This window comes from Anser cygnoides, chromosome 3, assembly GCF_040182565.1.
Source record: "Anser cygnoides isolate HZ-2024a breed goose chromosome 3, Taihu_goose_T2T_genome, whole genome shotgun sequence".
In the NCBI taxonomy this organism is placed as follows: Eukaryota; Metazoa; Chordata; class Aves; order Anseriformes; family Anatidae; genus Anser; species Anser cygnoides.
Genome location: NC_089875.1, coordinates 24,404,486 through 24,418,948, shown reverse-complemented (window position 1 = coordinate 24,418,948; position 14,463 = coordinate 24,404,486). Strand labels below are relative to the sequence as shown.

At 37.9% G+C, this 14,463-nt stretch overlaps 1 protein-coding gene across 3 annotated transcripts in view; it reads left to right on the top strand.

The window, feature by feature from the left end:
• WDR26 (WD repeat domain 26) overlaps nt 1-12,307 on the top strand; it is a 31,492-nt gene extending 19,185 nt beyond the window's left edge. Inside the window, exons 8-14 of one of the 3 annotated variants that reach the window (XM_048057706.2) lie at nt 404-544; nt 1,922-2,041; nt 2,865-3,010; nt 3,547-3,625; nt 4,208-4,337; nt 8,123-8,308; nt 9,695-12,307. In XM_048057706.2, the coding sequence (XP_047913663.2) occupies nt 404-544; nt 1,922-2,041; nt 2,865-3,010; nt 3,547-3,625; nt 4,208-4,337; nt 8,123-8,308; nt 9,695-9,720 (828 nt within the window). In that variant the 3' untranslated portion in view covers nt 9,721-12,307. The other 2 variants (XM_066993698.1, XM_066993696.1) reach the window with 2 other exon arrangements.
• The last annotated feature ends 2,156 nt before the right edge of the window (nt 12,308-14,463 follow it).

Sequence of the window (14,463 nt, the reverse complement as noted above, 5' to 3'; positions counted from 1 at the left end):
TTTACGTTTAAGAACTAACTCAATTCCATACAATATGGGTAACAGTACTTTTATAGTCCAGTAGATGTATAGACTTGTTTTAGCATATGAGGTTTCTGTATTAACAAGTATAATTTAATGTACAACTCTGTACAGAATGACATTTTGCAAGTTCCACGTTCAGAATCATGTAGGTATTTTGTTCTGATCTTTCAAATATTCTTGTTTTGCACATCAGATTTTATCAGCTTTCACTTTATGGTCCTACTCTGTAAACAAGCAGCTGCTTTTTCAGTGAGGACTTGTTCATGTGATTGACAAAATGCAAAAAGCCAAGTGTCCATGCGGTACTCGGACACACTGTATATGTGAAGTTAGTAGGAGCTCGTTTCTATTGTCTCAGCAGAATCTCTCTATTTTTCAGGATACTCACCAGCTAAAACTACTTAAGACGTTAGAAGGTCACGCATATGGTGTCTCTTATATTGCTTGGAGTCCAGATGACAACTATCTTGTTGCCTGTGGCCCAGATGATTGTTCTGAGCTTTGGCTCTGGAATGTACAAGTAAGTGGTGACTAAGAGTTAAAAAATAAAACTTTGTGGTCAGCCTACTGCCTTTTTTTTTTTTAATAAATATATATGTGTATATAAAAAGCATGAAGGAAGTCACTTCCACAAAACTTGCTGTGCAAAGGTGTAAGCGTAAAGAAAAGAGACTGATGTTCCTCTCTCCCTAATTTGAGAAAAACTGTATCAGTCTACAAATTCTGTACTTGCTTTGTACAGATATTGAAAATAGGGTTCAAGTCTGATTGCATGGGACTCTGCAGCAATTAAACGCATCTCTTCTAGTTAAATCATTTCTAAGAAGGGATTGCAGAAATTCCAAGGCTGATAGAGAACTGCTGAAGAGAAAAACAGGAAATCAAGAGAAAGAGATAGCAGAATTATCATCTAAGGGGAGAAATTTATTGCTGAAGATTTTAACAAGTAGCAAAGTAAAAGATACTATTTTTATTTTGTGTATCCTTCCCAGTGGTACTAGTGAAAGGTTCACAGAGGATTAGATTTCAGAAGTTTGTCTTTCAGTCAAATACTAGGGCATTTGGCTAGTTCTTCTGACTTCCTCTATGACTTTGGAAACCTTTTCCCGCTGTTGATTTTTATGGGCAGCTGGGCTGATATAAAAGCATCCTCTGCCTCAATTGCAGGCTATATAGTCTTGTGCTGTCTTGGACTCTGAACTAATTTAGAAACGTAGAAACAAAAAGTTTCCTTTTTTCATCCTTTGAATGCCTTTTTTTTTCTGTTTTAATTAATTAAATTGGCTTAGTGAAATAAATTGGCTTAGTGGGGAGAACTCAAGCTGGCACAAGGGAATAGAGAGAAGCCCTTACTGTTTTGGCAATGGTAAGCCATTTGTTGGCTCTGTGTATTGTGAAGCAGCAACGTTATGAGCTGGAGTGAAAGTTAAATTTTGGCATGGAGAGCTTCAGCTCAGGGAGCAAAATGTTGTAAATATCCTTTTTACTAAATTGTATTTTTGTCGCCTCTGTTTTCTTTTGGTCTACTCCTGCCTTCTCACTTTCCATATTTTATTTTTTTACTTGTCTCTTCTTATACTTATGTTTTCTCCCAACTTTTTTGAATTCCCCTCTTTAAATTATAATCTTACAGTTGTCTGACATACCGACTACTTCATCTGTCCTGATCTGAGGGGCAAAAAATAATCCCTAAATCAAATCTGAGGTCACTGGAAATACTGTGGTAGCTCTTGCCCTTTTATTGCATTATCCATAGATTTTGTGCTGCTTTTTAACAAAACTGTTTAAATTTGTGTACCTATAAAGCCTGTGTATGTTAGATAAAGTTATCAATGTCTTTTGGGGAGAGGGTTCTCCTGGCTGGTATAAGACCTTGCTGCCTCTGTTTATTTTCTAGACTGGGGAGCTGAGGACAAAGATGAGCCAATCTCATGAAGACAGTTTAACAAGCGTGGCCTGGAATCCTGATGGGAAGCGTTTTGTAACAGGAGGTCAGCGTGGACAGTTCTATCAGTGTGTAAGTTCTCTGTATCTGTCCCATTGAAAATAAAGCTAGAAAGAAACATTTTGTCACAGTCAAGTCTGAGGTTCTATTCTTTCTTGTGTGTGTACACTAAAAATTAACTTGATCTTCAGAGATAAGTTTATTTTTAAAACAAAAACAATCTGATCCTTTATAATTCATAGAAGCAATACATGAATGCTAGTGTTTGAGCAGTGCTTCTGTTTCTGTGTAATAGTTAGAAGGGTTCAAGAATTTTTTGCAAAGAGATTCCTCTGCTGAAAGGAGCATTTGTAAGCTGGAATTTGGTCATAACTGCTCTAGAAAATATGCTAATGAAAACGTTTCATGTTTATTCCTTTGCCCACAGGTGTTGTTTATTCCACAGAATTTTGACTATGTCATTCTTAGTTTTTTGCATGCTGTCTTTGCTTAGTGCTTAGAAATCGGAAATCCTCAATACATTAATAGAGTTGATTTTAGATAGTGATTTGAAGCCTCACCCATAATCTTGAGTATTTGTCATCTGAATTGGTGTTCAGAATGATGCGGCAGTATGCAAACCTCACACATTGCACGAATGAGCTTGTGGATCTGCTCCCTGACACGAAGTAGGTTTTTTTCCTGTCTGATAGTGCAAGGAAAGGCATTCAGAGCTCTCCAGAACTGATACCTACAAGAGTTAACACAAATCATGTTTTAATTCATTAAGCCCTCTCTGTTAAAGGTTAAGATTGCTTTCTGTAGCAGCCATGTGAACACAAGGTAAAAAAGATACTTGTCAGAGAACTCCTCAGAAACCTGACCCTAACAGTTCAATTTATTTTTTTCTAATCAGGATTTAGATGGTAATCTCCTTGACTCCTGGGAAGGGGTGAGAGTACAATGCCTTTGGTGCTTAAGTGATGGCAAAACTGTTCTAGCATCAGACACACACCAGCGAATTCGGGGTTATAACTTTGAAGATCTTACAGACAGGAACATGTAAGTACCTCTTTCTTTGCTTTTGAATTCCTAGTTTAGTGTGAGAAAGGGTTTGTGGGGCAGGATGAGAAATAAGTTCTTAAAAATGCTCTCAGTATTAAAAGAAGAGGAGAATAATATGGGACAAGAATTAAGTGATTTTCCAGTTGCAGCTAGAAGCGTTAGATCAAATATTAGAAATAACTTTCTATGCACTGGCATAAGTTTCTTCTCAATGTTTTGGCACCTCCACCATTAAGAGATATCTTTACCTCACAATTCCTGACATATTTTAGTAGGTCGTGTTTTACAGTTAGGAGCTGTATTTGAGCCTTCAGGTCCCTTTTGGTCTTGGGGTTCAACATAAGTATTAGCAAACTAGCAAACTGTTGCAGTCCTGGCTTGTATTGACATTGAGACATACCTAATTTCAAATTCAACACTGTCTCTACCTGATAATAATATTGCAGAGACAGGACATACCTTTTGTCTTGGTGTACGTTATTCTTTGATTAAGTGTACTCTTAACTTAACATTGATGTGTCTTACGATTTCAGAGTACAAGAAGATCACCCTATAATGTCGTTTACTATTTCAAAAAATGGCCGCTTAGCTTTGTTAAATGTAGCAACTCAGGTGAGTTGGTGATAATAAATGGAAATGCAAATAAATCTGCTTGCAACTACTAACTGTTTTTAAATATTTTGATGGAAGTTGGAATATTTGCTATTATCCAGTTGTATTTATGTAATATGAGGCCTTAATGTTCATAAATGTAGTGTGACGTTCTCTGACAAGAAGGCAACCTTACTCTTAAGACTGGGTTTTTGACTTTTATGGTAAAGGTTTTGATACTATGAAAAATGTACTATTAAATCTTAGTATCTGGCAATAACATTGAGAAGCCAGGTGCAGCAAGAATTGTGGCAGGTTATGTTGGGGGGTGGGGGGTAGAATTAGTGGGGGGGGGGTCATTTGTTTTTAGTTTTATTTCTACTATGGGAATCTTCTGTGAGAATAGGAGTTTTCAAAATGGAAGGGACCATAGACTGGAAGTTAAAGCTAGTAATTTGGTATATGTTCACTTTCTTGATCTAGTAAAAATACTGAAGTCAGCTGAAGTAGTATGTTTTCATTGTGTTTAAACTCTTCTAATGTTTCAAAAGAATGCAATGGATAATATTTAATTAAAAAATCATCTGTACTTCTTATTCCCAGGGAGTTCACTTATGGGACTTACAAGACAGAGTTTTAGTGAGGAAGTATCAAGGTGTTACACAAGGATTTTACACAATTCACTCGTGTTTTGGAGGTCATAATGAAGACTTCATCGCAAGTGGCAGCGAAGGTAACATCATCCCTTTCTGTGCAGAAAACTAGAACACTTTATCCTTCCTTCCTATACCTTAGTTTTATAATGTTGTTGCTTGCTTTTAGAGATGACAGCTACTAACTGGTTCATTAAATAAGTTTGAGGATCACTGAGATTGTAGCATACTTCAAGGAATAACTGTGTGTAAGCAGAAAGAATCATTTGAGAGAATGGTGCTAGTAGAAAGCACAAACAAATCTTTTGTGTACTCCTGTAAAGCATCTGAACTGTTTTAATTAAAAGTGGGTGGGGTGTTCTTGAGGGCTTTTTTATTTTTGTGGTATGACTCCTAGGCTTATGGTTTGAATCAGAAATACTTCTGGGGAGTAACATCTTCATTTGCCCTGTTGAAGATACAGGTGTGGCGAGATGATTTTAATTTCAGTAGATTCAGCTTCATTACAAAGTAGTTATCTCAAATTAGGCAGTTGTTGACGCTGTCTAGTAGGTTTTCTTGGCTATCAAAGGCTTTATGGTGTGTTTTTATTCAACTGTCTGTGGCAAGAAAAGAAATTAGTTAACAGGTCATGTCTGGAATTGATTTGGTTCTGTCACTGTAGTGCCATCACCAACCATGGAGGTCACTTAATTTTCAAGCCTATGCAGGGCTAAGAATTACACTTGAAATATGTATGTAATCACTGTTAGTACTTTGTAACTCACAGCTGTTAGGAAATAGTGTTGCCCAGGTTGTTACTACTATCCTTTTTTTCCTTTCCGTTTTTTTAAATAGCAAATATGTCCAAAATTAAATTTCACTCTTTACCACTGGAAGATAATGACTGAAGGACAGCACTTCCAATTCGGTGTGAACCTCTTCATGGTTGAACAAAATTCTTGGTTCGGGGCCTTAGAACCAGAAAGTTCAGGATTTGTTTAGAATCATAAAGATGTTGTGAATGTGTAGGTGTGAATAGTACAGTGCACCTATCTTTTTTTCTATTTATTTATTTAGATGTTTGGTGTTTAAAACCACCCAGCACTGGTAGAAGCTGAGGGTACCTTACTTAGATTTGGACTACCTGAGGCTGTTGCCTCTGTGACAATTTGTAACTGCTGAAAATGTGGCTACTCAAAAAACCCCTCTCTATGTTTAAACAAACAAAATAAAGCAATGAAAGAAACAAACAAGAACATAACAGATTACATTGTCACGACCTCTTAAATTTAGGAAGATGACTTGTCAGCTACCTAGTTTTTTTTCCTAACGCTTTCATCAATAGGAAGAAAATGGAGGTCTCTTTCTGAGAAGGAAGTTGACCACTGCCTTAATCTAGTTAACTGTTTTGTGTTTTTTTCCAAAACAAAATACAGGCATTCTGACAAGCACCAAAATACTGGTTTGTGTTTAGGCTTTGATTCTCCCAGGCAGCAGAGGCTTGCGTGTCCAGTGTTAAAGCAGAGAGTGAATTGTGTTGTTTGATGAATAGCATGGATATTTAGTCTCTTGAAATCGTAAGTGGAATGTAAACTCAACCAAAATGTTTGCATACATGTGTATATAAAGGTGTTGTACTCAAATGAGCTGACTCAGCAGAAGACAATTAAGTTATCACATGATTCCATGATGCTATTCAAGCAGGTAGGTCAGAGAGCAAGTTTGTTTTGTAAGGGGTCGGGAGGAGGAATAGAGAAAGATTGACTTGTTTGCTAAGTCTTCAGAATGACTTTCTGCATTAAAACCATCCAAGTAGATGAAAATACTTTAATTCAATATGTTAGTACTAAATACTAAGGTTTTGTGTAATGCTAGTGGCACATACTTGTTCAGTTTATAAAGATATGTTTGGAATATTCCAAAGACATTCCTAGAGAGATCAATCCACAGGTTTGTTAAAGGCTGGTAATCTACAGTTGGAAAAAAAATCTTTACTTAGTCATTTATTCTTAAACGTGGTTGGTTATAAAATGCTTAAAAAACAAACAAACAAATGCAATGGAGTGTTTGACTCCACTATTCTAATTCTAGTATTTTGCTAGAAAATGATTAAAAGCTTCCTATCACAAAATAAGATCTGTGGGATTGTTTATTGCATCTACTTTAAGTACAAATCAGTATCTTGAATACAACACAAGAATTAATTGTCAGACAGTAATAACTTGCGATTTCAGACATTGAGCTTTGTTGTCATCACTCGCTTGCTCAGTTTGCATTTGCAGTGGAATATTTTCAGGTATTCAGTACCAAGATGCATTTCATTAACTGTAGAGCTGTGAACTTCATAGAATATTAGAATGGCATGGGTTGGAAAGGACCTTGAAGAACATCTAGTTCTACTCCCCTGCCGTAGGGAGGGATGCCATCCACTAGATCAGGTTGACCAGGGCCCCATCCAATCTGACCCTGAACACCTCCAGGGATGGGGCATCCACAACTTCTATGGGCAACCTGTGCCAGTGCCTCACCACACTCCGAGTGAAGAATTTCCTCCTAACATCTAAATCTCCCCTCTTTTAGTTTAAAACCATTCCCCCTTGTCCTGTCGTTCTGTCTGAGTACAAAGTCACTCTCCGTCTTTTTTATAAGCCTCTTTTTAAGTATTGAAAGGCTGCAGTGAGGTCTCCCCGGAGCCGCCGCCTCTTCAGGCTGAACACCCCCAGCTCTCAGTCTTTCTTCATAGGAGAGGTGCTCCAGCCCTCTGATGGTCTTCGTGGCCCTCCTTGGGACCTGCTCCAACAGGTCCATATCCGTCTTGGGGGGGGGGGTGGGCCAGACTTGGATGCAGCACTCCAAGTGGGGCCTCACAAAGGCAGAACAGAGGGGAACAATCACCTCCCTCACCCTGCTGTCCACTCCTCTGTTGATGGATGCAGCCCAGGATGCAGTTGGCCTACTGGGCTGCAAGCTCACACCGCTGGCTCATGTCAAGCTTTTCCTTCCCTGCAGGGCTGCTCTCAGTGAGTTCTTCTCCCAGCCTGTGCTGAGGTCTGGCATTGCCTTGACCCAGATGCAGCACCTTGCACTTGAACTTGTTGAACCTGATTAGGTTCCCGTAAGCCCACTTCTCAAACTTGTCCAGGTCCCGTTTGATGGCATCCCTTCCTTCTGTTATATCAACTGCACCACTCAGCTTGGTGTCACCCACAAACTTGCTGAGGGTGCACTTGTTCCCATTGCCTATGTCACTTTGATACTAAATAGCACTGATCCTAATACTGATACTTGAGGGATACCACTCATTACTGGTCTCCACCTGGATGTAGAGCCATTGACTGCAACACTGGGTGCAGCCATCCAGCTAATTCCTAATCCACTGAATAGTCTACCCTTCAAATCCCTCTCTCTAATTTAGAGATGATTCAGGATGTCCTGTGGGATACTTAGGTATTACTCATCAGCACTTAGTGGTTGTCAATATCCTGCCTTAATACTTGTGACTTTATAATGCGTGTACTAATCTGTAAATATGATTGTTTAAAAAAAATAAATCTGCAAGCGTTCCTTTTGAATAAGGTTACTACCCCATGTCCTTAATTTAAGAATAGCTCAGTTTGTCTTTTTAGGTTATTTGCATTGCAGTCGAATGTTTTTATTGCAAGTTTTTGAAAGGAAGCATGCCCCTTTGTGGTAGAACCTTGCCCATATTCTTTTAATCATTTTTAGAAGAAAAGTTTTTAGTGCTGTTGCACATTCAACAGATGTGGGTTTTAGAACCGACAACATTAATGTTTTTTTACGTGTGGAAGTGCTATTTGATATGACAAATTGGTTTGTGCGGAGCAATGTTTCTCATGTTTTTTAAAATGCATATTTTGTTTAGATCACAAAGTATATATTTGGCACAAGCGCAGCGAGCTGCCAATTGCGGAGCTGACAGGGCACACGCGTACTGTTAATTGTGTGAGCTGGAACCCGCAGATTCCATCCATGATGGCCAGTGCCTCTGATGATGGTACTGTTAGAATATGGGGACCAGCGCCATTCGTAGACAACCAGGATATTGAAGGTAAGAGTGTGTGTGCGCATGCGTGTATGTTTTCTAATCACTAAAAATGTATGTCAAAGGCAGCTGGTTCAGTGGATTTTCTTTGTCATAAATAGAATAGAAAACTGCTTGCAAGTCTTGGGTTAGAATCATTGCCTTTACAAAAAGGCCATATAGAAAACTGTGGTGTCAACTGAGGCCATAGTATTTTGTTAACTAACTTAGGTAGGCTTCTTAGAAATGCTGCCTTAGATGCTTTAAGTGCATGCAGTGTTACTAAAATTTGAGTAGTGCATTCTGACCACACTGGAAACCAAATAGTGGTGTTACAGTGTTTATAAAAGTAATCTCCAAAATGTGGAGAGACTGAAATTTTTCCACCCTAAAATCTGTACGCCACTGATTCTTTCCTAACCATCTGATGTTATCTGTGTCCAGGAGAGCGATGCTTCTTAAATAAGTGCAACTTTTTTCCCTGTCAAAATGCACACTTTTTCCCAGCCCTTCTTACCTACCCCCCTAGAACTATTAACAAGATGACGACGAGGGGATTGTTCTGCAGCTTATAGGCTTTTGTAATTACACATCCAATCTCATGCTAAAAACTTACAGTGAATACTAAGCATGGACGTGAGTTCAAGGGGAGCCTGAACAAAATAATCAAGGAGAAATCCATGAAGTGTGAGTAGACGAGTAAACACCTCTAGTTTAGAATGTCCGCTAGATGGAAGTGGCTGAAAGTTGGAAGGATGTTAAGAAGGATTACTTCCTTTTTCTGTTCCTGTGCTTTCTGACACATCTGCTTCTAGTATTGGACTAGGTGGACCAGCCTTGCCAGTCCTGCTTGTAACATCTTGAATATACATGTAGGGACTCAGAGCCTATCCTCCAGAAGGCTTTACTTGTGTTTGTGTTTTTGCTTTTGTTTTCTCCCAATTACTTGCCTGCTTATTCTTTCTCATTTTCTCCAGAAAATGAGCTAGTAAACTTCATAAAAATAAAAATGATAAAAACTGAATTTCTCACAGCAGTGCATCTACGAGAAGTATAGGTGCACAGAATAATGTCCAGCAACTTAGGAATTTTAAATGGATGACAGCTTTGTAATTAGCAGGAGCCCCAGGAACTTGAATGCAAATGTATGTAATTTATTGATATCTTCTGCAAAAGATGATTTCTGTGTACCGACAGATAACATGCTAAATTAATCTTTAAATTAATATGAATAATTATACCTAAAATTGCTAATTTTTAATGTAGGATTTAGTTATAGTATAAGTTCCATTAAGTAATGCATGCTCACTAAAACTTATGTAAATACACTGTATTAGAGACCTTATAATAGGAATATTAATTACTGATAAAATCTTCAAGGTGTGATTTTTTTTCTCTTTTGTTTTTGCTCAGAGGAATGCAGTAGCATGGATAGTTGATGGCGAATTTGGAGCAGACGACTTCAGTTTAACTTAATTAGTCGTATTTTAAATGGCTTGGGATTTGGTGCAAACAAACATGATTGATAGCTGGACAGACATGCTCGTCATGAAAAAGAACCATTTCTGAAGCCCGATTGGGGCCAAACATTTACCACCTTGCTTCATAGTAACCAGTCGAGATGAAGCACGTCGTTAGAACGTTGTTGGACACCGTGTTGAAATTACCCCCCCATCGGTTGTGAAGAACTGTGCTACATTCAGGCTAACCATTGAACTCTATATATTTTTCCCTCCTGCCTTTTTGTCTGGCAGGCTACTGTTCTTGTTGCTCTTCTGTGTAATGAAGTTTAAATGCTTGTTTGGAACACTTTATTTAACAGTTTAGAAGGCTTGATAGAAAGAGTGCTTTAGTCTGAAGAGTATACATTGGATAGGAAAGTATTTCCTTCTCTTGTTTCTCGAATCTCTCCGCCTTACTTAGCTTGAGATCTTTGCAGCTTGGTTCATGGATTCTAGCCTTGCCCGTTGCGCATATAAATTGAGATAAACCAATGAACTATGTCAAAAGCACTCTGAATATCACATTTGACAAAAAGTTTTGTACTTTTCACATAGCTCGTTGCCCTGCAAAGGGGTTAACAGCACAATTTTTTAAAAATAAATTATTTATAGGATTAAAATGACTTCATTTGTATACATTTGGAACTAAAACGATGCAAGAAGTGTTGTAAAATGTGGTATCACTGATGCTCTTCCAGAGTGTCTTGAGACCCGATCAAAAGCAGTGGCTGGAAGGAACTTTATGTAGTCAGTAAAGGTTGTTTTAGAAAGAGAAACTCACTGTCCATATTAACAGATAAATCGTATTATTTAGCGAAAAAAAGAAGTGTTCAGAGTACACCACCAGACTAAGAGTTTAAACAAGACAAGGTCTTCTTTTTAATTACATAAATATATGCAACAATACGGATTAAAGGTAGGCTACACCTCAACAAAAGAATGTTTTGAATACTTTCTTCACAAAGTCAACATTTTGTAAAAGTAATTAACATTCAAATCATAAGTAACACTTGTGTTATGAAGGAAAACTTTATTTGATAAACAAAGATGTATAGATTTTCTTTCTGAAAATATACTTTTAAGTTTGCAAATTTAAATGTCTCTCCTAGACCTTGTTGCAAGCTGGTGCTGTGAACATCTTGACGCATTTAGGAACAGTTCCACTAATATGCCATGTTTAGAAAAGAGAAAGACATCACGTGTGGTTTTTGTCTTCAATAAACAGATGGCCTGGCATCTCAATGCTTCTGCACTACACACAAATTCATTGTGGGATGGCGCTGGAGTCCATTTTCTACCACGGGTGGAAAGGTAGTGTTGGTAGTGCTGTGAAGTAAAGAGGGAGCAGGAAAGGGCGTGTCGCCAAGAATGATGTGAATGGAAGTGTGGACTTCATCCTTTAATGAGACGGTAATCTAGTGACCTTATTAGTCATGTATGGAAGAAGGGTGGGGGAAGGTTTGCCAGAGTTCCTGGGAAGAGCAGTGTAGCTGCTTTGAGTGGGAATGTGGTGTTTAACATAAACAGTCCCTTTTTCTTTCCCAAAGAAACAACATTTAATGGGTTGGATTCTTTTAGATTCCAGCAATCGGGTGGTGGTGTTTTTCCTTGCCATGTGTGTCATCTGAAACATGATTGAAGATTCCAATCTTCGTGTTGAAACCAGCCCTGAATCTGATATACTCATTTCTGGTTTAGTACCTCCAAAATGAAGTAGGAACTTAACATTCTTATCTTCAACCTAGTTCATTTTTTCTTCAGGGGAATTGCGCTGACAGCAATTATGGGAGTTACAGCATACTGGGAGTATGTAATGTAAACTGAAGACTACAAATCAGTTCCTCCTTCCATTAGCTAGTTTTAGAAGCAGCTGTTTGTTTCTGTTGCTAGTTCAGACAGCATAAGATTGGTCAGTCTTGTCTGTGGCATCGGTGTTGCAGAGAAGCAGACAACTTTCCTAAGGTTAATTTTTAGTAAAATAAACCTCCGGGTTTTAAATAAATATTGAATACCTAAATTGCAAACAGTATTTTCTATCTTCAAAACATGGTATAATTCTTAAACGATGCTAGTATGTGAATCTGTGGAAGTTACCCCTGTGTTGTCTTACTCTGGAACTCGTGTTTTTAAACGAAGCGTTATTTAGGGAGAGCAGGGGGGAGGAGAATAATGCTGGTTTTGGTGTCTCTTAACAAAGATATTGCGTACAACTGTCTCGCACTATTTGCTTACCTCATACTCACGGGACTTAGTGGGAAATTTAGGCAGGTGTTGAAGGCTGGATCAAGTCTCAAGTTTAGATTTAAAGTCTCACATCCACTTCAACAGGCATTTTTAATATGGCTGGCCATACCTGGCCAAGACTCCTTACCTGGTACAAGCTATCTGGGGGTATGTATGACCTGATGCCTATTTTCTACTGCAACGCATTGTAATTAAAAATTTAAACTTACTACTACCAAAACCTGACCTCCATTCTGGGTTTTCTCTTCTGGACTTGGTATGTACCTCTAAAAAAACAAAACACATCAGGGATTTAGAAGCAAGTTAAGGAGAAACGTACGTTCTTGGTGTATCTGCTTTAATTTAGTTTTGTGGTGAAACTATGCAACATAAGGGAAAGCTCCTTTATCATATAGATGGCATTCTTTCTAGTGTCTAAATAACACCATATTGCATAGATCTCTGCTTATCACAGATGATGTGTGGAGATCAGAGAAAGTGAGAGTAATCTTTATTTTACCACAGTACCTGGTCCCACAATAAGCTTACGCTATAGGTCTAGTGGTAGTGAGAACCATTCTAAATGTCGATTAAAGAGGAACCAAGACTATTCCTAACATGTCACATATTCACACTACGTGAATTGAAAAGTACCAATACTTTTTGTGCACAGACTATAAAATGAGATGGGGGGTGGGGGATGGGGTAATAAGCTTGCTCACTTGCGATGTGTTGATTTCCATGTGCTTAAAAATGTTCATAGGCTGGAGTCTAAGGCTGGAACAACTGCACACCTGCAATAAATTACTGTATTTCTGGTGAACAGACCTATGATTTTAGAGAGGAAAATACTGTAAGTGTGTACTACTCTTTTGTAACTTTGGTAAGCTGTTAGCTTAAAATACGGTAGCTGCAGGTTATTGTTAAAGGCAGATCTCTTTTTTTTTTTTTCCTTTTTAATAAATAAAAATGCTAAAGCATTTTATTATCTGAATGCTCTGTAGCTGTTCAGGTAAGTAATTTTCAAGGCACAATGGAGCACAGAAGGGAAGATAAGCAGTCATGCTAAATTTGTCCTTCTTTGGGTATGGGGGGAGGTAGTAGGGGGCAATTACACCTTTGTTTAAATTCCCTGTTTTTTCTCAAGTTCTCCAACTTTAAAGTTGACTTCTTTTTTATGATTAGAGCAAAGATGCAAGCTAGAAATCTATCCAGATCTTGCCAGTTACTTCTCAAGTTGGCTTCGAACAGGTAATGTTTAATAAAATTCAGTATGCTCTTGGAGGTTGGGTCTAGGTTGTATCTCCTTACACTGATAAGCAATGCTCCCACCCAAAATCAGTTAGCAAGGCTTCCTTAGTACAAAACAAGGACTCATATAATCAGCTATAGTTTGAAGGGGAGATGTTGTAGACCCACTTGGGGAGGTAGAGAAAGAAGAAAGAACATGAAAAGCTGGATTTACTGACAAACTACTGTAACTCAAGGGGGAGGAGGAAAAATGCACTTTCAATAGTTTGTCCATATTGTTAGCTACAAAAGACACCTGTATTTGCTAAATGGTTTTCATTGTTGTTGGCTTTGTTTTATTTTTGAGACAATTAAGAGGAACATTCATCCCATAAACGGCTAACCCTCCTTTTTACTTCACCCTGTCTTTTCCACATTGGCTCGAGACCATTTTCAGCTGCCATACTTAATTTTGAAAACTGCTACTTTTAACGATATTTAGAAAACAAAAAGATTAACTCTGACACTTTTTTAAACAGGGTGGACTTAATTGAAGTGTGCAGTGTTGAACTACTGCTGCGGTAGCTGCCTCTAGTTGTTGAAATAAACTGTAGACAAGTTTTCTGTTTATCAATCCGGATTATCTGGATTCAATAAAAAGTTTGTGAGAGTGTTCCTCCCATCTGGTATGAATGTGTGTGTGCATGTGTTACATAAACAGGCATAGAACCAAATGTTCTAGGTACTTGTCATGTTTTATTGCATACTTTAAGTCGTGTGTATGTGAAGTGTCCTTTGACCTGAAGGTTTTGGTTAATATCAGTATATTTTTATAAATTTGAAATTCATTGTGCCCCATCTTTTTCTTAAACATTTTTCATTGTTAGGGTATATGTGGTAGATATGAATCTTAACATTTTTAGGCACAGATGGAAAAAGCTATTGGCTCCTTGAAAAAATATGGGACAAAATGGATCCTCAAAGCATGTATGTACTTACAAACCAAGCTGTAGAGATCAAGAAAAGAACGTTATTGTTGATCTCAAGATTTCTAAGTTGTCAAGATTTATATGGAGTTGTGGTGGAACTAGTTTAACACTTAGAGCTTTTGGTATGTAATGACTATTTGCTATGGACTGATATTAAATGTTTCAAAGGATTGCATTCTTAAAACTTTCTGGATTTTTGTTACTCTCCTTGGATTATATTAAGTAGTTAAAATTTCTT